This window comes from Lampris incognitus, chromosome 9 (genome assembly GCF_029633865.1).
Source record: "Lampris incognitus isolate fLamInc1 chromosome 9, fLamInc1.hap2, whole genome shotgun sequence".
In the NCBI taxonomy this organism is placed as follows: Eukaryota; Metazoa; Chordata; class Actinopteri; order Lampriformes; family Lampridae; genus Lampris; species Lampris incognitus.
The window spans coordinates 16,607,647-16,630,485 of NC_079219.1; the positions used below are offsets into that span (position 1 = coordinate 16,607,647).

A 22,839-nucleotide genomic window follows, 5' to 3' on the forward strand; every position below is an offset into this window, starting at 1 on the left:
TTATAAACAATGCAGTGGTATAACGACCGAAACCAACCATCGGTTTCATATGCAAATTACTGTGACCATTAACTGGAGTTACAATGGCCATGTGTACTATTCACAGACAGATTCACTGACACATTAGCTCTCCTGTGTCGTGCCATCCTCTTGGCCAACGTCTGTTTAGTTTCCCCAGTGTACAAGTCATGGCAATCCTCCCAGCACATAACAGCGTACACTATATTGCTCTGTTTTTGTGGGGGGACCCAGTCCATGGGGTGAACCATTTGGCACAATTTGTTTTTGGCAATTTTTGCTAAAAAATTTTGCAAAATAATAATAATGATAATTTAGAAAATATGTGCAATTTTTTTTGCAAAATCCAAAAAAATTTTTTTTTGCAAATTTGCAATTTGCCGCAGTGTGTTTTGGGGTTTGAAAACCACTGAGACACGGTGTTTAGAAAATATGCATCTCAACTTTTCCGTCACTCCATCCGCATATAAACTCAGCACTGGTTTACGCTTAGGTAGCCGTTGTCCTTATCCTCTCCTGGATTGGCTGGTGCACTGTTTGGGCATCTTCCTGGCCTTGGCAAACACCCAGTTAGGATAACCACACTTAAGCAGGGCCTGTTTAATGTGGGATTTCTCCCCTTCCCCGGCCGCTGTGTTGGTACCTGCAGCCAGTTTAAACTGAAGAGGTCACTTAGATGAGTGATGACACGTATCTGTCAATCAACGTATCCAGATGAACTGATTCAACCTTCTGTGATTTCCTTACCTGGATTATTGAGCATGCATCAAGACTTTTCTGACCATATACTGTTGCATTTATTACACATTTAAAAAGAAAATCGAGATTTGTTTTTTTGCATTGGATGTTTTGATTGTCGTAATTGTGTTATAATTGTGGTAGTTGACGTGTTTTGTGTGAAGCATGGCCCATGTTGTTGTTGGTATTGTGTTGATAAAGTGTTGTTTTGCACTGTGTAATGTACGCACCTTGTCTCCTTTCTTGTCAGGTAAAACGGTCGACGTTCGAAGATGTCAAAGATCTGGGCTGTGGTGTTGATGACACGTGAGTAAAACAAAAAAAACAATTAATTTCTCTTCTAATTAATAATCTTTAGCTCTTTTAAAACTCATTCTTTAAGTTTTATCAGTGATCGGAAGTGGGTGGGTGTCCTGGTCGCTGCACTGGCGCCTCCTCTGGTCGGTCGGGACGCCTGTTTGGGGGGGGAGTGGCGTGGTCCTCCCGTGTGTTGTGTCCCCCTGACGGGGCTCCTCACTGTCGGGTGGGGGGAGGCGGCTGGTGGCTCTGTGTGTGTCGGAGGGGGCATGTGGTGGTCTGCGGCCCTCCCCGGATCAGCGGAGGGGGTGGGGCGGCGACCGGGACGACTCAGAAGAGTGGGGTAATTGGGGAGAAAAGGGGAGGGGACCCAAAAAAATAAATAAATAACCAATTGTAAATGTTCTTATGCGTTATGTACTTTAACCACTTACAAAACTCAAAATGCCAAAAAAATGGCCTTAATTTTTTCCACATTTATTTTATTTAATGGAAAGTCCAAACATTTCAGTGAGAAGACAGGGTTTATGCCGTGTTAAAGCAGGCCTTTGTCGTTGTGGTGAGTTATATAATGACAATTTTAATGTTAATGATAGTAAGTTTATCAACCAGTCAGTCAGTCAGTCAGTCAGTCAGTCAGTTGGTTACTCAATCAGACCCTCACTCGGTTTGTGTTAAACTGAAACACATTCATGACGTTTTCACCGCAAAACATCTCAGGACCCCAAACATCATGACTTTCTTTAGTTCCACTTCTTGTTTAGACGGGATATTGTTGTCAGTTCCTGTGCAGAGGTCAGCCTTCATCCGTTTCGTTTTCTCATTGTCGATGCTGTTTTCACGTCAATAAACAACATGTTTGAGGAGGAAAAAGGGCGGCGGGGTGTTGGGGTGGACGGAGAGAGCACCCCGAGGTGTCCTGCTATGCTCAAGAGTCGCTTGGCAAGACATGAAAACCCCACTGCCTGTGGGGGTGCAGCTGCTGACCCCTCTGATGAAATGTGAACACTCGTGGGTGTGTGTGTGGGTGTGTGTGTGTGTGTGTGTGTGTGTGTGTGTGTGTGTGTGTGTGTGTGTGTGTGTGTGTGTGTGTGTGTGTGTGTGTGTGTGTGTGTGTGTGTGTGTGTGTGAAATGTAAGGAAACAAATCATCCAGTGACACTGTTTATAGTAAGGTCAAAATGGAAACGCTTTGATGGAGAGAGACCGGACCCCCCCCCCCCCCCATTGTATCTGGCCAAGGTGGCACGGTGGCCTCACAGCAAGAAGGTCCTGGGTTCGAGCCCCGGGGTAGTCCAACCTTGGGGGTCGTGCCGGGTCGTTCTCTGTGTGGAGTTTGCATGTTCTCCTCGTGTCTGTGTGGGTTTCCTCCGGGGGCTCCGGTTTCCTCCCACAGTCCAAAGACATGCGGGTCAGGTGAATCGGCCATAACTAAATTGCCCCTAGGTGTGAATGTGTGTGTCTGTGTGTGTGTCGGCCCTGTGATGGCCTGGCTGCCTGTCCAGGGTGTCTCCCCACCTGCTGCCCAATGACTGCTGGGATAGGCTCCAGCATCCCCGCGACCCTGAAAACAGGATAAGCGGTTTGGATAATGGCTGGATGGATGGATGTATCTGGCCAATTACCCCACTCTTCCGAGCCATCCCTCTCACTGCTCCACCCCCTCTGCCGATCCGGGGAGGGCTGCAGACTACCGCATGCGTCCTCCGTTACATGTGGAGCCACCAGCCACTTCTTTTCACCTGACCTTGAGGACTTTCGCCAAGGGGACGTAGCACGTGGGAGGATCACGCTATTCCCCCTAGTCCCCCCCCCCCAAACAGGCGCCCCAACCAACCAGAGGAGGTGCTAGTGCAGCAACCAGGACACATAAGTACATCCGGCGTCCCAACCCCAGTCACGGCCAATTGTGTCCGTAGGGACGCCCGACCAAACCGGTGGTAACCCGGGGGTTCAAACGGCGATCCCCATTTTCTAGGTGGAAAAGGCGATGTTAACAACATTGCCACCCACGGCTAATTTCAGGTCATCTGAGAAAGAAGACAGGCAGGCAGACCGTCGGCAAGATAGAGACAGACAACGAGAGAGACGGGGATAGCGAGGCGGGCTCGATGCTGTTCGTACTGTGTATCAGTTGGAGAAGTGAAGGGCGGAGGGGATGCAAGGGGATTATGTAACATTTTTAAACACATCTGGCTTGTGTTTGGTTCCCATGCAGTGAGAGCAGAGGTTTGTTTTCTTCTGCAGATCTCATACTTACTCAAAAGCTAAAAAAAAAATAAAAAATGAGTGCATCACATCACATGTGTCTCGCCCAGGAATATCAAATATTCAGACAGAAAGGTTTCTGAAACAGCATGTGATATGAAAACTCCAAAATGAAACAGTTACTCAGGGAAATGATCCGGTGCTCCTATCACTTGTAACTAAACAGTGAAGCATCCATCCATCCATCCATCCATCCATCCATCCATCCAAGTAAAAGTGCAGGGTGCAGCTTGACAGTGAAGGCATGGGTTGACTGAGTACACCGCTTGGATGTGAGTCACTCGTTGTCATGTTTAACTGTGCCTAACGTGCACGTCTGTCTCCCATCTTTTGCAGTTGTGTCCCTGGTGTTTGCAGACGAAAACAACCGTAAGCATGTTTCCTTGTCACTTATTTGATTTTTTTTCCCTCACATTTTTCTCTGTTAGCATTGCAACCTAAGCTACCTGTTAATTTGGTTCTTTACACTGCAGTACCAAAAAAGGTGTTTCTATTGCTGCAAAGCACGCTTTTTCCTTCTGCTCTTAGAGCCAACACCGTCCAGAGGGAAAACGTCAAAGATGTTGTCGTTTGATTTTTCTATTGGTTAGTGACACTTTGTCCACCAGCAAAGCGGCTCAGCTGAGTTTCATGGTGAAGGCAGGACTACTCTCAACACACAGAGATCATGCAGAACTTCTAAGACTGATTTTTGTGACCCTGTACAAATGTTCAGCACAAAAAGTGTTAGATTTGATACTTCCAAAAATGTAAGACAAAAGATGAAAAGTCCTCACGGTTATGTCCAAAAAGTACCTAAAGAAGACCATCAGTTTTCAAAATGTCAACAAAGTGGCTGGGTTTTGACTGTTAATGATTAGAGGACCGAACTAGGCCATCGGCTATATGTCAGTCCCACTTTGTACTGTTGACTCAAACGACGAGACATCTCACTCTCTCCTTGACCCAGTGTACCTGTTTTCAGCTGACCCTGTTCATGTCTTGTGTCCCTACAGCCCAAGATGACCCATTCACCTTTGGTAAGCCATTCATTTACCTTTTTATTAGTTATTATTATAACTATATATATTCTAGCACAGTGGAGGTTGTGAGATGATCATTTTCCCCATCTGTCCTGTTGTGTTGCACAGTATGCAGCCCACTAAAGCAGAACATCCAAAGGAATTGAATCAAGTGCAACTGGACTTGGTTATATATCCGTGAAGACGTTTCGCCTCTCATCCAAGAGGCTTCCTCAGTTCGTGCCTTTCTGACTAGACCAAGCTAGTCTGAGTGTGTGTGTCTAGTCAGAAAGGCACGAACTGATGAAGCCTCTTGGATGAGAGACGAAACGTCTTCACGGATATATAACCAAGTCCAGTTGCACTTGATTCAACTCCTTTGAATAACTATGACCTGGATGAATGAGAACATTCACAGACACTAAAGCAGAACTGTCATGAAGTTGATCGTACATAGGGAACCAGCTTTTGCCACCAGAGCACGACTAGACTTAAACCACCTGTGTTTCAGGCTTGCTTTGTGAGTGTATTTTGAAAAAATGCCATGTTAATAAGGACTATGACATGCAAGCCGTGTCTTCTTCATGCAGATTACCACAGACTACGTGTTGGAGGGCTGATTCTGGCTGCCGTCCTCTGTCTCATTGGCATCACGATCCTGCTCAGTAAGACAAAGACTCATGAACCCACACATTTATTTACAAACACACATTCATCTACAGTGATGCAAGCATACAGACACGGACATACAGTTGATTATACACACACACACACACACACACACACACACACACACACACACACACACACACACACAGCATTATACACTGCGTGTGTACAGTTGGTAATTGTTTTTTGTCCTGTGTTACAGGTGGCCATTGTCGGTGCAAGTTCAACCAGGACAAGAGGTTAGAACCGCACACAGCCATCCCAACTCAGTATAACGATAGACCTACAATGCACACAGCATACAATTTACCACTTTCCTTTATCAACCAGGACTCCCATCAGTATTTGCTGCTCCGCACACACAGCCATCCCAACTCAGTATAACGATAGACCTACAATGCACACAGCATACAATTTACCACTTTCCTTTATCAACCAGGACTCCCATCGGTATTTGCTGCTCCGCACACACAGCCATCCCAACTCAGTATAACGATAGACCTACAATACACCCAGTATACAATTGACCACTTTCCATTGTTAACCAGGGCTCCCATCTGTATTTGCTGCTCCGCACACACAGCTTTTTTAACACTTTTTGTTAGGGTTTGTGGAAGACCCCAAGCGCACGACACCAGACAGAGATGGGGTTAGCCGAAAACTGGCGTACTTTATTCCTTACGCTTACAAATAGTCAAACATAGGAAGGCAACGAGCGACAAGGAAAAAACGGAAAGTCCAAGGGGGAAAAAAACTCGCGGGTAATCCAAATGGGAACACAGCAGGATACTTCCACGGGGAAACTTTGCAAGGGAAAAACATGAACCAAGGGCTGGGATGAGTTCATAGAGAAAAGGACCGTGAGAGGAGAGTGGCCGCTACTGCGGGTGCGGGGAGGTTACAACACGAACTGACTACGGGCACATGGGAGCCCACCAAACCCACGGTGCGGGGTGAGCGAGCCATAACAGTACCCCCCCCTCCACGGGAGCCACCAGGCGACTTGCCCGGCTTGTCGGGATGGGAATGATGGAACTCAGTGAGCAGCCCAGGGTCCAGGATGAGCTGGCGGGAGACCCAGCTACGTTCCTCCGGACCGTAAGCTTAGACTCACCGACTCACTTCCTCATGAGAGGAAGGGGGTACTTGTTTTTGACCGTTATCTCATTGAGTTGGCGATAGTCAATGCAGGGTCGGAAGCCCCTGTCCTTCTTCTTCACGAAAAAGAATCCAGCTGCCACCTGGGAGGACGAGGGCCGAATGAGCCCCGCTGCCAAGGACTCGGAGATGTACTCATCCATCGCAGCTTTCTCGGGGATGGTCAGACTGTACAGACGACTGCTGGGAAGGGGTGCCCCAGAGTGGAGGTCGATAGCACAGTCATAAGGCCGATGAGGAGGAAGAGATTGGGCCCGGGTCTTGCTGAAAACCTCACCTAACTCATGGTACTCAGGGGGAACAGAGGAGAGGTCGGGGGGCGGGGTACTAGGGGCACGTCGGGGGGATGGGGCGGGAGCAGCCTAGAGACATTGGGCATGACAGGAGGAGCTCCACTCCATGATGGTACCGGAGGCCCAGGCGATGTGTGGCTCATGCTGCATTAACCAGGGGCGCCCTAGGATCACAGGGACTAACAGGGACTGGATGATGTAGAATCGAAGTCTCTCCACATGGTTACCTGCTATGGTGAGAGACAGGGTGGGTGCGTTGGATGACGCTGGCCAGGCAGCGTTCGTCCAGCGCGAAGGCCTCCATGGGCTTCTCCAGCATCTCTAGCGGGATGTTAGCCTGGGCAGCAAACTCCGAGTCCAGGAAGCACTCATCAGCCCCCGAGTCGAGGAGTGCACCCACCGTGAGCCGCTGGTCAGCCCAGGCCAGGGTAACGCTAACTAGATGGTTCTGTGGGGCAGGACGGCGGGAACAGGAAAGTCGGCTCACTAGGATCTCCCGGGGCCCCAGTGAGCCTAGTCTTTTGGCCGAGTGGGGCAGCCGCTGATCAGATGCCCCTTCTGGCCACAGTAGAGGCATTGACCCACCTTGAACCGGGCCTCCCGTTCAGCCGGACTAAGGCGCGTGCGCCCCAGCTGCATAGGTTCCTCCCCCGTCGTGGTCTGGGGCGCGGGGGGAGAAACGGTCACAGGGAAAGTGGGGCAAACAGGAGTAGGGATCCTGTTAGGAATGCTGGACGACTGGGGAATGGACGGGGATCCATGCAGGGCTCGCTCGCGCCTCCTCTCCCGGAGGCGTCCGTTGATGCGGATGGCGAGCTTGATCAGGTCCTCGAGGGAGGTGGGCTCCTCCCGGGTGGCTAGCTGGTCCTTGACAGCCTCGCTGAGACCTCTCCGGAAGGTGACCCGAAGTGACCGGTCGTTCCAGCCGCTCTCAGCTGCGGCCAGCCTGAACTCCACCGAGTAGTCTGTGACACTGCCACTGCCCTGCTGGATACTGCTCAGCCGAGCACCAGGGTCCTGGCCACCGACTGGATGGTGGAAAACCTTCCGTAGTTCCACCTCAAAGGCCTCATAGGTGAGGCAGAAACTGGCCTTCATGGACCAGGAAGCAGTGGCCCACTGAGCTGCTCGGCCTGTGAGCAGGTTGGTCACATAAGCAACCCGGGCAGCATCAGACGTGAACATGCTGGGTTGGTGCAGGAAGACCAGCTCACACTGTATGATGAACGTGGCACAGGTCTCAAAGTCGCCATCAAACGGTCGTGGGCTGGAGAGGCAGGGCTCCCGGGGAATTGGGTTGAGCCCCACAGGGTTAACCGGGGCAGCGGGCCCAGGGGGCGGGTTACCCACGACTCAAGGGGCAGGCTGGCCCGGCGGCTGGATGGTGAGAGCCGCCGTGATGGTTCGCAACTGCCGCAGGATCTCTGCTTGTTGGCTCACCAATGCCGCCTGCTGCCTCGTTAGGTTACCCACACAGGCCTGGAGGGGCGGGACCCGAGTCTGAAGATCTCTCACCGCGGCGGAGGCCGCCTCTAGCTGCTGGGTGTGGGAGTTAGTCGGTTGGATCTGTCCGATGAGAGCCGCTCGAAGCGGGCTGGCCGGTACGCTCTCTGTGCCGGCTGGGGTCGTCATGGTCAGTTTGTACTGTTAGGGTTTGTGGAAGACCCCAAGCGCACGACACCAGACAGAGATGGGGTTAGCCGAAAACTGGCGTACTTTATTCCTTACGCGTACAACTAGTCAAACATAGGAAGGCAATGAGCGACAAGGAAAAAAACGGAAAGTCCAAGGGGGAAAAAAGCTCGCGGGTAATCCAAACGGGAACATGGCAGGATACTTCCACGGGGAAACTTTGCAAGGGAAAAACATGAACCAAGGGCTGGGATGAGTTCGTAGAGAAAAGGACCGTGAGAGGAGAGTGGCCACTACTGCGGGTGCGGGGAGGTTACAACACGAACTGACAACGGGCACATGGGAGGCCACCAAACTTAAGCCCAGCCCTGATGACTAAGCCCGGCCCTGACGAGCCGATTGGCTGCCAGCGCGGGGTGGGTGAGCCATAACACTTTTATCCTTTTAACATCCTGTTAAAAGGATAAAATGTGTGATAAATAAATAATGTGTAATAATAAAGAATGTGCTTGGCATTCGACAAGTTTGTTTATAACAGTTGAGAGTTAGCTTAGTGTTAGGGAAGTGATGCAAAAGTTAAAAACAAGATCTGAGTGACTGTATTTCTCTCCTCTCACCTCTCCCCTCCGCTTCGTTCTCTGCAGGAGGAGGACAGGAAGCAGTGCTCAGCAGATGCTCAATGACCAAGGTACCCTCGCCTGCTCACAAACTCTTTGATAACAAGAGATACTGCTTTGATACTACATAAACTGGTCTCAGGGGCAGTCTAGGACCTGGGTTGATGACCTGAATTGAACCCAGACAAAGCGCTGTGTGTTTTTCAAATGGTTTTCGACAGTTTGGGTTTGAGCCGAGAATGCGAATAAGAGATCAAATGAATGAGAGCTCAGCCGGTGTGGTAAATGAATGTCCAGTGCAGAATATTAATAATAAAAAAATTTGAAAAATCACAGTTTAATCACAGGTTGAAAAGTGTTTAATTCAAGAGTTTTGAGCGACTATATAATAGGAGATGAACACAGAGGACGACACCCCAATGAAAAGCCAGAAGCGTCAGCAGTGTATTGTGAGCTAATGTGATCGTGTGATACAGACTCAGCCAAATGTTGATGCAAATCCAGATATGTGTTTGGGCAACCCTGTTTGCAGTTGTTAAAAGTGAAAGGTACAAGACAGTTAAAACTACTGATTCATCACAACAGCAAAAAAGGACACGAGAAAAAAAAAGATTTATTACACAGCATGGTGGCCCAGTGGTTAGCACTATTGCCTCACAGTAAGAAGGTCCTGGGTTCGAACCCCAGGCCGTCCCAGGTCCTTTCAATGTGGAGTGTGCATGTTCTCCCCGTGTCTGCGTGGGTTTCCTCCGGGTGCTCCGGTTTCCTCCCACCATCAAAAAGACCTGCATGTTAGGGTTAATCCTCCTGTCTGTGCCCCTGAGCAAGGCAATGGAGAGAAGAACTGGAGATGGTCCCTGAGCACTGCAGCTGCCCACTGCTCCTATACAATAGGATGGGTTAAATGCAGAAGACAAATTTAATTCTAACCAAACAACATGACAATGACAAAAAGAAGAAGTGGCTCTCTAAGATGAGGCCGGTCACAAAGACCCACAGAGCAACTATTACTGTCAATAAACATACCCATCATGACACTTGTCTAACTTCACGGTGTTTCAGAGAAAACCTGAACTACCCAAGCAAAACTTATAGATGTAGCATTTAGAAATGTTTTGTAGAGATTTAGGGGACACGTAAAGCATGTAGCTTTGCTTCTCAACGTCAGTACACAAGCTCATTTTACAGGTTGAGATTACGCGAGGAATAACCTGCGTCATTTCAAAGGAACGGTTCGGGAGGGGAAAAAAACCACACCACCACGTCATTGACCTGCTGGTGACCGAGCGTTATATTCCCTCCCTCCATCTGTCTCATGGTAAATTACATGATGACACACATGGAGGCACAGTATGGGGGGTGGGGGGTGGGGGTGCTCTGGTGGATGGATACGCAGCCGTGTGTTTCGTCTTTCCACAGGTTGTGGATAGACAGATGGTCTAGCAGGGTGAGACAGAGGGAGGGAGAGAAGAGGAACATGGGAGACGGAGATAGCTACACCCATAGGTGGCTCAGAGAGTGACCAAATGGTCTTTAACTGACACTGAGTACGGTAAACATAACTCCCACAGGAAGGCGTGTGACCTACTTATCTTGATTTGCCTTCTGATAAAGCTGCAAATGTTCTAATGAACACACTTCATTAAACAGTGAATGTACTCAGACAAATAAGTTTAGAGACTTTGGATTCTGGTATCTTTGGGGACCTACATCTTGCCAGCAGGTGTTTGTGAGAGTCCAATTTTGTGTCCTACTTAAAAAATATTTTGAAAGTAAATGAGTTCAGCCTCTGCAACCTTAGCAATCACCTATGCACTAATGCATAACAGATGCAAAAAAATATATTTTTTGTTGTTTCTTTGTTTTGTTTTTTTGCAGGATGGCAGACCTCTGCAAGATAGAGACCCCTGCAAATAGTTACCGCTGTAGCGCTAATAGATATATGAACCACATGGAGCTTGCATGCAATCGAGACACATGACAGGGACTTTTTCAAAAGCTACCATTGAATTTCTAACGCAGAATAGATTCGCACCGTACGACCTTCGCTATGGCTCCTATTGTAGTTTTAACTCCGCACAGATACTGGACTGGGGAGTTCAACAACCGTTACCATTAAGTGTCAATGCAGGATAGATGCAGAGCACAGGGGCATCAGCCGTCTACTATGCTGTAATATTAACAGCCATCCGTAACTTTACAAGAGGGACACAAATTTCATTTTCTATTGGTGTATCTTGAAGCTAATTTGATGTTCTGATCGCGGCACAGCCCCTGCATGGATATAAACACAGGTGGTCCAGGAGCCAGAAGGGAAAATAAAAAGCACATAAGCATGTTGAGTCAGAGTGTGGCCAGGAGGGACATGTAGCTCTGATGGGCAATTTCCATTACTAGAACCCATCAGCGCAGGCTCAGAGCTACTGTCTTCACTGGCATCATGACCACACACACACACACACACACACACACACACACACACACACACACACACACACACACACACACACACACACACATCAAGATACAGACCAATATTGTGCTCTCGCTCTCTCTCTCTCTCTCTCTCTCTCTCTCTCTCTCTCTCTCTCTCTCTCTCTCTCTCTCTCTCTCTCTCTCTCTTTCCCATTTCCCCCTGAGAGTGAGCCACGCCTAGTTCGGTATCCATATCACATTGTGGTATCAATTCACATGAAGAAGTTTCAGGAAGGAAAGATGATTACTGAATACAAAAAGATTAGTTGCTTTGCATCCGTGACACACCTTTCGTGCTTTTTGACACGAGCTATGAAATGAGATGTTATCAAGATGACCCAACATTTAAAAATAAACACTAGCAAAAAATAAAGTGCCGGTTGAAGAAATACATTTTTAATAAAAGGTCTTCATTAAACCATTTATTTAATTTTTTTTCAATGCAAGTATATGCAATGAATGGTGCTGATGTGAACCCCCCTTCTCAGATCTGATCACAAGCATCTGGGAGTAACCACATTATGGGTTTGACCAAATCCAATGAATTGGACGAATGCTCACAACTGAATGCAAAAAATAACATTCGGAAATTCACCTCCCCAACCCCGGTCTCTTGCAGCTCGTCCCAGCTAGGAGCCAACCACAACTTGACGACACCCTGACTTCCTGAAGCCGCAACCAATAGAAAGCGTGGAAGGGCGGGAGCCGGCAGGGTGACCACTGAGAGCCTTTTGTTTGAGGAAAACAAATGGAAGAAGTTGACTGGGTGCCCTGCTGTAAGGTGTTGAGCTGCTGATCTGCCTGTTAAACCCCTACACACACACACACACACACACACACACACACACACACACACACACACACACACACACACACACACACACACACACACACACACAAACCCGGAATCCAGAACTGACTTCAATTCCCTTTCCGTTCAAGAAGTTTTTAATAATGTATATGACAGCTGGCATATCTAAACTATTAAGAAACACTTTGGGGTTAATGTTCTGTCATTAGTAAGTGCATTGCAGCAGTAATGACTCTTTTTTTTCGCTAATTGAATTGAATGTGGGCTGACTTTAGCAGTGATACGAACCTTTTACCAAAAAAAAGATCTTATGTGAGTGTCCATTAAAACTGTTTCTCCTCCTTGGTTTTCGACGTCTGTAAGATAAAACTGATGTAGCTATTAGTCGCTTGCTATGTCAAATGGAGCCGTAAAAATGCCATATCCAAATAGCGTGGCGGTATGATGATTCATAATAATCCGTTGATTGATAGGTGTGTATGCTAGCTATATCAATCAATGGAGCAGACTGCACTGGTCAGCGATGTAGGTAGTGTGTTATGTTTTTATAAAAGAACCAAGTATTGGGAATTGTGTTTGTGGTCTGTTCTTTTGAGTCTCACATCACTGTGTCAAAAACAGATAAGAGAAAGAAGAATAATAATTTTAAAAAAATCTCATGCAAAATCATATGAGGGTTTTTTTACATGTTGTTGTAACCAAGAATGTTTCTGTGCTAGTATGAGAGCTGTGGATGTTGACATCAGTAGTGAAAGTATGTGCCTGTTACGATCTCATATTAAAGCCTAACATCTAACTGTAACACCGAGGAAAAAAGCGATAGAGGAAAATTTTCTTTGCTTGTTTATATTCTTCAGGTTGTCAATAAAACCAAATTATGGTTTTTTTGTTTGTTCGGTTTGTTTGTTTGTCCTCCACCGACACCGCTGTTTAGCAAACTCTCCCAAATAACTTCAGTGTTATATTGTGGTAACGTAGGACTTTAAGACTTGCTTATCTGGTCTGAGTCAGTAATAGGCTAATTTCAAGATAAATATTTGTGATGGAAAATGCATTAAGCTAGATAACCAGCAACGTAGAACTGTCCTCTAAGATGCCACCGTTAATGGAAAAAGAAAAAAGATTAGAAGAAAAAAACATTTTTTTCCTCTCCAGTGTTTTGCGTCTCTGCTTTATCCCTGCACAGATCCTCTCCATTAGAAAACTGTATGGCCTTGCACCACAAAACCTTTAGATATCCACCAATTCATTCTGAGACAGTGTGGAAATACATTAACAGTGTGCTATTAATGTGCTAATATCTGGTTTTGTTGCAATGCAAGTGCACGGTTTTGCTTTTGAATACGGCTCAAATATGGTGCAGAAATAGATTTCAAGAAATATTTAAAGGGCATCAACAAAAGTGCACAATCAAAGGACTCTGCTAGAAAGCAAATGTAACTTTTTATCATTTTAGCGGTGTGCTCAACCACATTTTTCCAATATTGCACAACTGCATTTAAAATATTTTGTTTTGCTCAGTGTCATTGTTTTTTGCAAAAGCATTAAATAGAAACTGGAGCCGCAGTGCTCTCTAGTGGCAAGTTTATTTATGTGGCACATTTCACACGAAGTAGTCAGTGTCTCATAGCTTCATACATTTTACATTTTTCCAGCTAGATAGCCATCCATCCATTATCTGAAACACTTACCCTGCTCTCAGGGTCGTGGGGATGCTGGAGCCTATCCCAGCAGTCATTGGGCGGCACACGGGGAGACACCCTGGACAGGCCGCCAGGCCATCACAGGGCGCACGCGCGCGCGCACACACACACACACGCGCGCACACACACACACACACACACACACACACACACACACACACACACACACACACACACACACACACACCTAGGGTTAATTTAGTATGGCCGATTCACCTGACCTACATGTCTTTGGACTGTGGGAGGAAACCAGAGCCCCCGGAGGAAACCCACGCGGACACGGGCAGAACATGCAAACGCCACACAGAGGACGACCCGGGACGACCCACCAAGGCTGGACTACCCCGGGGCTCGAACCCAGGACCTGCCTGCTGTGAGGCAACGGCGCTAACCACTGCGCCACCATGCCGCCCAGTAAATAATATTTACTGTTTTATTTATAATGATAATAAATACAATATACAACCTTTTACACACTAGATATTGTGAATCAAAATGCTGTGTACCGTTTGGTTACAAAAAGAACTGGATTGTTCTGTGTTGCATGTAATTTTTGGAAAGCTTTAGGACATTTACGGCAGTGATTCTCGACATTTTCTGTTTTAGTAATGTGCAAATATTCACCAAGCAAAAAAATTCTTTATTTCGTTTTTCTCATTTGCAGAATATATAAGGGAGAGAGTATGACATCTACAGAATGTAAAAGGGCTATTATGTTCATTGCTTGCTTTGTGTCATTCACATTTCGCTGAATAATTACTTGCGTTTTGTGATTGAAATTCTCCATAATTTTCCTTCATCTCAAGGCACCCCTGGCAGCTCCCTGAGGCCATCGTCTGGGCCCCGACCCCCCTGTTGAGAACCACTGATGTACAGCACATCATGAGTTAATCTAGGGCCCACTGAGACCTGTGTATGGTTTATTTTTGAGGGACTGAAATATATTAAAGTGATACAATTGTAATCCGACAGCTTTGTTCAGAGGAGAGAAGTTTGTCATACAGACTGTTTCAGTGTGGGTAATCGTGAAGCATCCGGTCTAATGATTGAGGTCTCATAAACTGAACCCACAATCAAGCTAGCAGACCTGTGCAGAGGACACATACACCATGCTATTTGTTAGAAGTGTGCAAGGCAATAGATAAATATGTGGGACTCGTGTCACTGGTTTGAAAACGTGATTGTCAGTCTGACTGTCCTATGGCGGTGCGGATTAGGGGTCCCCAGATCAGGGGTGCTGCTGAGGGGGGGATAGGGAGAGAGCTGAGGGGGGATAGGGAGAGAGCTCTCAAGGGAGCCCATGCAAAGAGGGGCTCTTTTAGGAAAGCACCATGACGGCATACAAAATTAGAAGCATGACTGTGTTGGGGGGGGGGGGGTTACGACTTGTCAGGTGGTCCAGAATTCAGGTCAACTAGAGGGCAGCTCAAACTCATTCACACACAAGCTGTAAAAAAGGAAACAAAAAGAAGATGGGAACTGGATGAAGCTTTGTACGATTTGTTGTAAATTACAAGAAGCCCCCACCTAATGTCAGCCTAAAATTCAAATGGTACTAAATGAAGTCATCAAAACCCACTTCTTTCATTCGCTGGGTTAAATGAGGTAATCTCCTATTCTCAGAAAGATCCAATACACAGTGTGTGTGTGTGGGGGGGGGGTCTAGTGATAATTTTATCAAGACCCTTCCTCCATTTATTGAAAATATAAAGAACATGGCTATCACCTGAAGTGCCTTTTGGTCATTTAAGTAATTATCTGCTGTCATCTGTTGTCTTGCATACACAAGGTGGTTATCATTTTTATTATTATTACTATCGTTATTATTTATTTATCTATTTTATCATAAATGTTTTTTAACTGTCATTGGGGTTTTTTCTTTCTTTATTTTTGCTCTGGTGAGGGTTAGGATGGCGGTGGGTGGGCGGGATCTTTGTGCTTAAACTGAAGACGTTACATTCGAGTTTATAATCACTGTTTTTCGTATTAAAACCAAAAAAACAAACAAATAAACAAATAGATGGATAAATAAATAAAGTGGGAATAAAAATCTCCCCCTGTATTAAAACAATTGAACACCAGATGGCGCTGTTTCCCCGCGTGAGGCCCGTCGGTCCGCTCCGTTACCCATAGATAGCACACATGGCCATCGGAACTCTAGTTTATGGTCACGCCCATGTTTGCGTATGAAACGGATCGCTTGGTTTTGGTCGTTATGCAACCGTACTTTTTATAAGGGTGAGAATACGTGCAGTCAGCTTAGACTGAGGAGGTCGCCCAGATAAATGAGGAAACGTGTCTGTCAATAAGAGTCGTATCCAGATTCAACCTTCTTTGACTCAGATGGAAAGTTAGCAGCCGGTTGACAAAACCGATCAGACTGACCAGATTTTTGGGTCGACTGCAAATGTATCGAAGCGGATAATCTATAACTGTTATTACTAACAGCTGATGGCAAGCGTACATCGAGTTTGCTTCGTAAATGGCCTATGGGAGCCTTGAGCTTCAGCGCCCGTTGCCCCTCCCTTTCTCCCGCCTCTCCCACAGCAGAGGGGTGCCAGTTGTATTACATCAACCCGCACTTCACCGCGGCAGGAGCCAGAGACAAGAGGAAACCAATTAGTGGAAATACAACAATTCAGCGTTTCACAACCCAGAGGATGCGTCCTTTCTCCGTTTGAGGAAAAAGAAGGACGAGAGAATAAGGCGACGGGGGAAAGCATCGTCATAACTTTAGTTTTATTTTTGACGCCAGCACACCGACACACGCCCTCAGGATGAACCCCAACATGTCCCCCAGCGCCCCGCCGCCCGGGTGGACCTCTGACGATAAATCCGCCATGCCGCCGCCGCCTTACCAAGACCACCCCCAGTACCCTAACGCGGGGTACCCCTATCCAGCACAGGCACAGGTAGTGGGCTCTTTACTCAACCAACTGACTGACTAATCAGATAATGTATCATGGCTGCTTTCAGGAGGGGATGTTATACGTCGGTCTATCTTATCTAGCCCCCCTCCCCTCCCCTCCCCTTCCCTCCCCTCCTCTCTCTCTCTCTCTCTCTCTCTCTCTCTCTCTCTCTCTCTCTCTCTCTCTCTCTCTCTCTCTCTCTCTCTCTCTCTCTCTCTGAGCAAAAATATCATATTTACCAGTCCAACTGAGGTTCATCACAACCCTTTGGCAATGTTAATTATATTATCAAACCAAATGTATTTCTTTCTAAATAATAATCCCTCTGTTATTTCAGTTCTCATTCTGAGATGAATTTTGGGTAATTGATTCTCGTCATCGTTATTTTAGACAAAGACTTTTTTTAAATCATGTTAAGGATAGCGTCCTGATTTCACTCTGATACATTAGCCAGTGAAAGGCGATTGTGTATCGTATTGAATCATTGCCCGGCCCTGCTCGCAGTCTGCTCGGTGATAACGTGAATTTAACTGCGCTGCTGCGGCCAGTGGATTCAATCAAAGGCACAATGTACAAGGCCGCCTGGAAAATCTCTAAATCATAAGATGTTAAAATGCCAGTGGGTTCAGTCACAATGTACAAGGCCGTCTGGGGGAAAAAAAAAATCTCTAAATCATGAGATGTAAAAATGTGGAGCAACTGGTGACAAATTGCCTTTCAGTACTGTCCTTTTGGTGTGTCCCATGACCTATGTGCTAGTGCACAAGTGTCAGAGCAAACATTTCAAATTGCGTTGTTGGTTGGGAAACATGTCCCTGCCTGGCACTATAATAGATAGACCAGCGACTCGGCAGGCGCACGTGGGTCATTTATGAGAACATCAAACAATTTGCCTGGTAACACAGTGGAAATGTGAACACTAAAAAAAAAAATTAAAAAAAACAACAGCAAAAAAACCAAAACAAAATGCCTGACGATACGTGGCTCGGATTTAATTCTGTTCAGGAGATTAGATCTGTTATTTCGATTAGTAAAGTCAAATAAGACCATCTGCTGTTTGAAATTAGTATCCTCCTAAATCGTTGGAGTGTCAAGGATGCAAAATCACATTAAAAATGCCCTGTGGCCATTTTTATGGTGATTCTGACTGTGTGATGTGGTCGTTTACTTTAAAAGCCCACGTTGATAACAAGATATTAAAGGGTCAGAGGTTCTTGAAGAATCTTATATGTCTTGGGCAAAGGTGATGATTTGTTTTAATAGATCAACCCTTAACCCTGTTGAATTTTCTCTCTGTCTCGATGTTTAGTTTGGCACAAGCTTTTGACTAAATCTGATGTGATAATTTTAAAATCCGTCATCGTACCATGATTATTTTAAATGGGATACCCACTTTGACTGTGCCTCCAACTCCCACCGCCATTACTACCTGCTTTTTTGGGCTGTCCCCGTTTCTTTTATCCCATTCCATAACCATGTTGTGTTGTACATACTGTAACAAAAGACTTTATCTGTATGTTTATTGTCATGCCTCCGACAAACACAGGGATATGGACCCCCACCACAGTACGGGGGGCAACCGTATGGACAACAGCCATACCCTGGACAGCAATATCCACCTGTGACCGCCGCCGTCACTGTCCAGCCCACGGTTTATGTGACACAGGCCCCGCTGGCTAGGGCAGTCAACGACTACTTGGGCTACTCCATCTTCACCATGCTGTGCTGCTGCCTGCCACTCGGGATAGCCGCTTTCATTTACTCCATCTCGGTGAGCGAGGACACTGATTTCAGTAGTATTTGTAGTATAAGTAGTCACTGTAGTGGGCTCGTGTTCACTGGACACAAAGTAGAAGCTGCACACTTACAGTTCTATCCAGATACCTTGTTAATAATCATGTTTCAACCCATCAGATCTTTATCAGGTGTCACCACGACTGTATTTATGCAAAGCCAACGTAATGTCAGAGACCGTTGTAAACAGGAGATAGGTCAAGGAAAGACATTGACCTTACATACTCTCAACGAATTTTTTGTGATAAGATTTTATGTCGGCTATGCAGCTCAATAGAGCAGCACCATAGAATAGACTTACCTGTTAACCACCAGTCAATTAATAGAATAACAACAAACCGTGGAAGAACTAATAAACAGTAAAGACCAAACAAGCAGGAACCAATGAATGTAATAACACAATCATATTTGATAAAGAAAAATCGTAGCAATAGTGAAATTCATTTGACTGTCTGTATAATCTGAGAATTTATAGCCAAAATACATATTTCCTACCAGGCCTCCTTCCTCCAGCTCTCGCGATTTCTTTTGTACCAATAATTCACCTGTGGACCCATAAGTACGCTATAGCAGTGTTTCCAAATCTCTTAACTGCTTGTCCTTCAATTGATATTTCAGCACAGCCCCGCAGATGTTGAATTAAATTGAGTGGTCGATGCTTGTGGTAATAGTCTTCAGATTTTTTGCAGTTTCCTGGTTCATCTGTTCTGACATATTGCAAGTCTGTTATAAAACCACACTGGACTGACTCATCATCCATGTGAAGAAGAAAAAAAACCCCAAAAAAACCAGCACTTTTCCATTTCTTTTCTATACAAATCTGTAATGAGGACAATTGCCTTCCCACTTAATTGTTGTGGCCAGTTGTAAACACAAGTGGCCTAGACATAATTACTAAAATGTTCAAGTTGGGATATTACCCATATGCCATCCATTTTGTCCAACCTGGGGGTTGAGGATGGTGCTCCGGTGTGCCATCTTTTGACTGGCTTTACAATGCTAACGCCAAATAGCTAACTAGCTACTACAGGTGGTCAGCGTTAGATCCTGCTTATTTGGTAAACATAAACCAGCAAAATAGCAAGGTAGATTTCTTTGACAAGACGTTGGGCATCTTAATGAATAACTCAAGCAAATTAAATGAGTGATGAATTTGTTATATGACTGTGATGTCATGACCACTCACTGCAGTGACTTGATTGTACCTGTACAGCTGTCAGTCTGTGATCTGACCAATAGGGAAGCAGCAAACAGTGAAAAGCCCCGCCCCTTAAGTATTTGTTCAGGAAAAACGATGCAACTTTTGTAACACAAACTAAACCCAGAAATACAAAGTTGATTCTCATGAATGTGGTACTGCTTCATCACCATTTGGTGGTCAAATAAAGAAGAAAAAAATCTGAGATGAGGTATCTGTAATGTTTCTGAAAAGTCAGAAAACTTTGCAGTGTTCATTGCAAAGTGCTCGGTTTTTTATTTGTTTATTTATTTAATTTTCCATCATAACTCCTTGCATTTCAGTAACTTTACAAAATTTCTTCCATGAAGGGTCTCAGAAAGAAATCCACATTACTTGAGACGGTCACTGTTAAAGAGACAAATGCTGATGCTATCTATCGGTCTCCATGGTAATTAGCCAATCTCCTAACTCAATTTCCTGTGTCCATTGTATATATCTGGGATAACAGGATGGTCAGCTTGTAAGTTGTTGTATTCATTTAGCAAATTCTCTCGTGTGTTCAACTAAAACTATTTTAAAACCCTTTGCTGCTTTTGAATTTGAGAGGTAGAGTTCACTTTAAGTTAACTGCATCTTCATTTGTGTAAGGAGAAACGTGATTTTGCATATGTGTGTGTGTGTGTGTGTGTGTGTGTGTGTGTGTGTGTGTGTGTGTGTGTGTGTTCTTACAGACACTGATAAGGGGACTGTGTTAAGGGAAATGAAATAGTTACTGGAATGGGAGGCGAGGATGAGAGTGGGCAGGGCGAGTATGGCAGAGGGAGTATTGTAGAGTGACTGAAAGAGCTTGACCAGGCCTGGGTTTCAGCAGAACTGTTGCAGATGCCAACTGAAACATCATAAAAAAAAACTTTTATGGCCTCACATACTGTAATATCCACGGAAAGTGCAGTTATTTGTCTAGCTGGTATCTTGGTTCATCAGACCAACCAACAGTTTCAGTGGCTCCAAGGCTGACACAGCGGTTGGTTGTTGTAGCTATGATCAATCAACATTCTTTTTCTGGAAAAACATAGGGGACATTGGAACAGAGCTCAAGAAGGGAAGTGATGGGAGAAAAAAAAATAGGGCATACTTTTTTGCACTCTCTCACAATGCACTTGTGTTTTTTTCTAATTGTAAATTACTGTTAAATTGTAATAGTATCAGATTTGAAGCTAATCTTCATTATACCTTCTCTTCAATAAATGAATTATCAACCCTTTAATAACACCGTTATTTAGAATTTTATACACTTTTCTCAGATGCTCAGACTCTCCTTGCTTCCCAAGCCGTGCATTGTTGCTTTCATGGCCAAGTCCTCTGGGTACCTACATTACACAACAAACACATGGAAAGAAATCAGGAATCAGGAACATTTTATTTGTCATTTTGTTTCATTTCATGTATGAAATGAAATGTTGTTTCTCTCAGCCCACAGCAGTGCAACACAAGAAACATATCCAAAAACTACAAGAACACATATCCAAACTAAACATAAATCAAAAAAAAATCACTGTCCAAGGGAACGAAAGCCAGCCAGGATGACTGTCGGAACTGCCGGTCTGCATGGGCTAGATGGGCTAGCAGTTAGCTTATGTATGTATGTATAGATAGATAGATAGACAGATAGCGGGGGGGGGGGTCCGGAAACCGTCAATGGTGTTGATAAAAGTGCTCAACAAATGAGGAGCGGAATATCAATATAGATGTAGGGGGAAAAAAACGTTTTAATACATCGCAGTACAAGCTGGTTTCGTGCATCACGCACTCATCAGCTGCTAACGATAAAAGTTTTTTTTCCTGCATCTATGTATATATATATAAAATCCAGGCTTATGGCATGAAACAGGCTTGTCCTGTCTCATAAACAATTTACTTGACTCACTGGATTATTTTGCTCATTTGTTGAGCGCTTTCCCTACCATTGAGTGTTTCTTTAAACAAAGATATATATATATAGATAGATAGATAGATAGATAGATAGATAGATAGATAGATAGATAGATAGATAGATAGATAGATATAGCTAGATATGTGTGTGTGTGTGTGTATAAATATATATATGTATACATCGCCAGATAGATAGATAGATAGATAGATAGATAGATAGATAGATAGATAGATAGATAGATAGATAGATAGATGGATATAGCTAGATATGTGTGTGTGTGTGTGTGTATAAATATATATATGTATACATAGCCATATAGATAGATAGATAGATAGATAGATAGATAGATAGATAGATAGATAGATAGATAGATAGATAGATAGATAGCGTTGTTTTGTTTGTTTGTTTTTTGGAAATCATCAATGGTGTTGATAAATGTGCTCAACAAATGAGGAGCAGAATATTAAGATAGATGTAGGGGGAAAAAATTTCCTATATCTGTCTTAATGTCTGTGAATGTTCTCATTTAATATGTATGTGTGTGTGTGTGTGTGCGTGCGTGCGTGCGTGCGTGCGTGCATGCGTGCGTGCGTGTGTGTGTAATACCAGCATGTGCCAACGTTGATATTATATAATAACATAAAAATACATGTGCATTCTTTTTAATGACACAAAAATGACTGAAACGTAGAATGGTAGAGAGAGAACCATGGATACGTTGACGTATAAATGGATGTCATGTCCGGTTTTGGGACAGCTCATCAAGCAGTAATTCTATTATATTGAGCTTGTCTTGTGATGGTGGTTATAACATGTCCTTAACACATGTTGGAAATGTGAGACAGAACATCACAAACACAGCGAACCGCATCCACAAATTTATTCAAATAACACGTTTGTATGATTAAATTGTCTCCATAACCCTGATATTTGGGTCTATGACATAATGTGCAGATTTAATGAGTTTGTTGTTACCCCTGTGCATCGTGGGAGTGGAATGGTTAATGGAAAACAAACGGAATAGGAAGAGGTTTATTGAGGCCATGTGACTGTCTTTAATTTAATTCTCAGAGTGGAAAAACACTGGATGACTTCTAACAGATTTCCTGAACAAGTTAAAGCCCAAATCTGGACTTTATTTAGCTATACTAACTTTTAGGTATATATATATATATATATATATATATATATATATATATATATATATATATATATATATATATATATTTATATATTTATATATTTATATATATATATATGAAAGTTTGACATGTGGGAAACATGGAAGATGGCATGTTTGTATTTTTATGAACATGGATAGTAGTTTCTGAAAACACAGGTCTA

The 22,839-nt window shown here is 44.6% G+C and overlaps 2 protein-coding genes across 4 annotated transcripts in view; both read left to right on the forward strand.

Annotated features, from left to right (window-relative positions):
• Positions 1–12,861, forward strand: part of LOC130117481 (FXYD domain-containing ion transport regulator 3-like) — a 32,134-nt gene extending 19,273 nt beyond the window's left edge. The window contains exons 2-8 of the mRNA XM_056285569.1: positions 1,007–1,062; positions 3,657–3,689; positions 4,316–4,339; positions 4,912–4,986; positions 5,193–5,229; positions 8,718–8,761; positions 11,785–12,861. Coding sequence (XP_056141544.1) covers positions 1,029–1,062; positions 3,657–3,689; positions 4,316–4,339; positions 4,912–4,986; positions 5,193–5,229; positions 8,718–8,761; positions 11,785–11,798 — 261 coding nt within the window. The 5' untranslated portion in view covers positions 1,007–1,028 and the 3' untranslated portion in view covers positions 11,799–12,861. The remainder of the gene's footprint in view (positions 1–1,006; positions 1,063–3,656; positions 3,690–4,315; positions 4,340–4,911; positions 4,987–5,192; positions 5,230–8,717; positions 8,762–11,784) is intronic.
• A 3,098-nt stretch (positions 12,862–15,959) lies between these two features.
• Positions 15,960–22,839, forward strand: part of si:dkey-33i11.9 (synapse differentiation-inducing gene protein 1-like) — a 56,872-nt gene continuing 49,992 nt past the window's right edge. For all 3 annotated transcript variants that reach the window (XM_056285566.1, XM_056285567.1, XM_056285565.1), the window contains exons 1-2: positions 15,960–16,591; positions 18,135–18,359. In XM_056285566.1, coding sequence (XP_056141541.1) covers positions 16,457–16,591; positions 18,135–18,359 — 360 coding nt within the window. In that variant the 5' untranslated portion in view covers positions 15,960–16,456. The remainder of the gene's footprint in view (positions 16,592–18,134; positions 18,360–22,839) is intronic.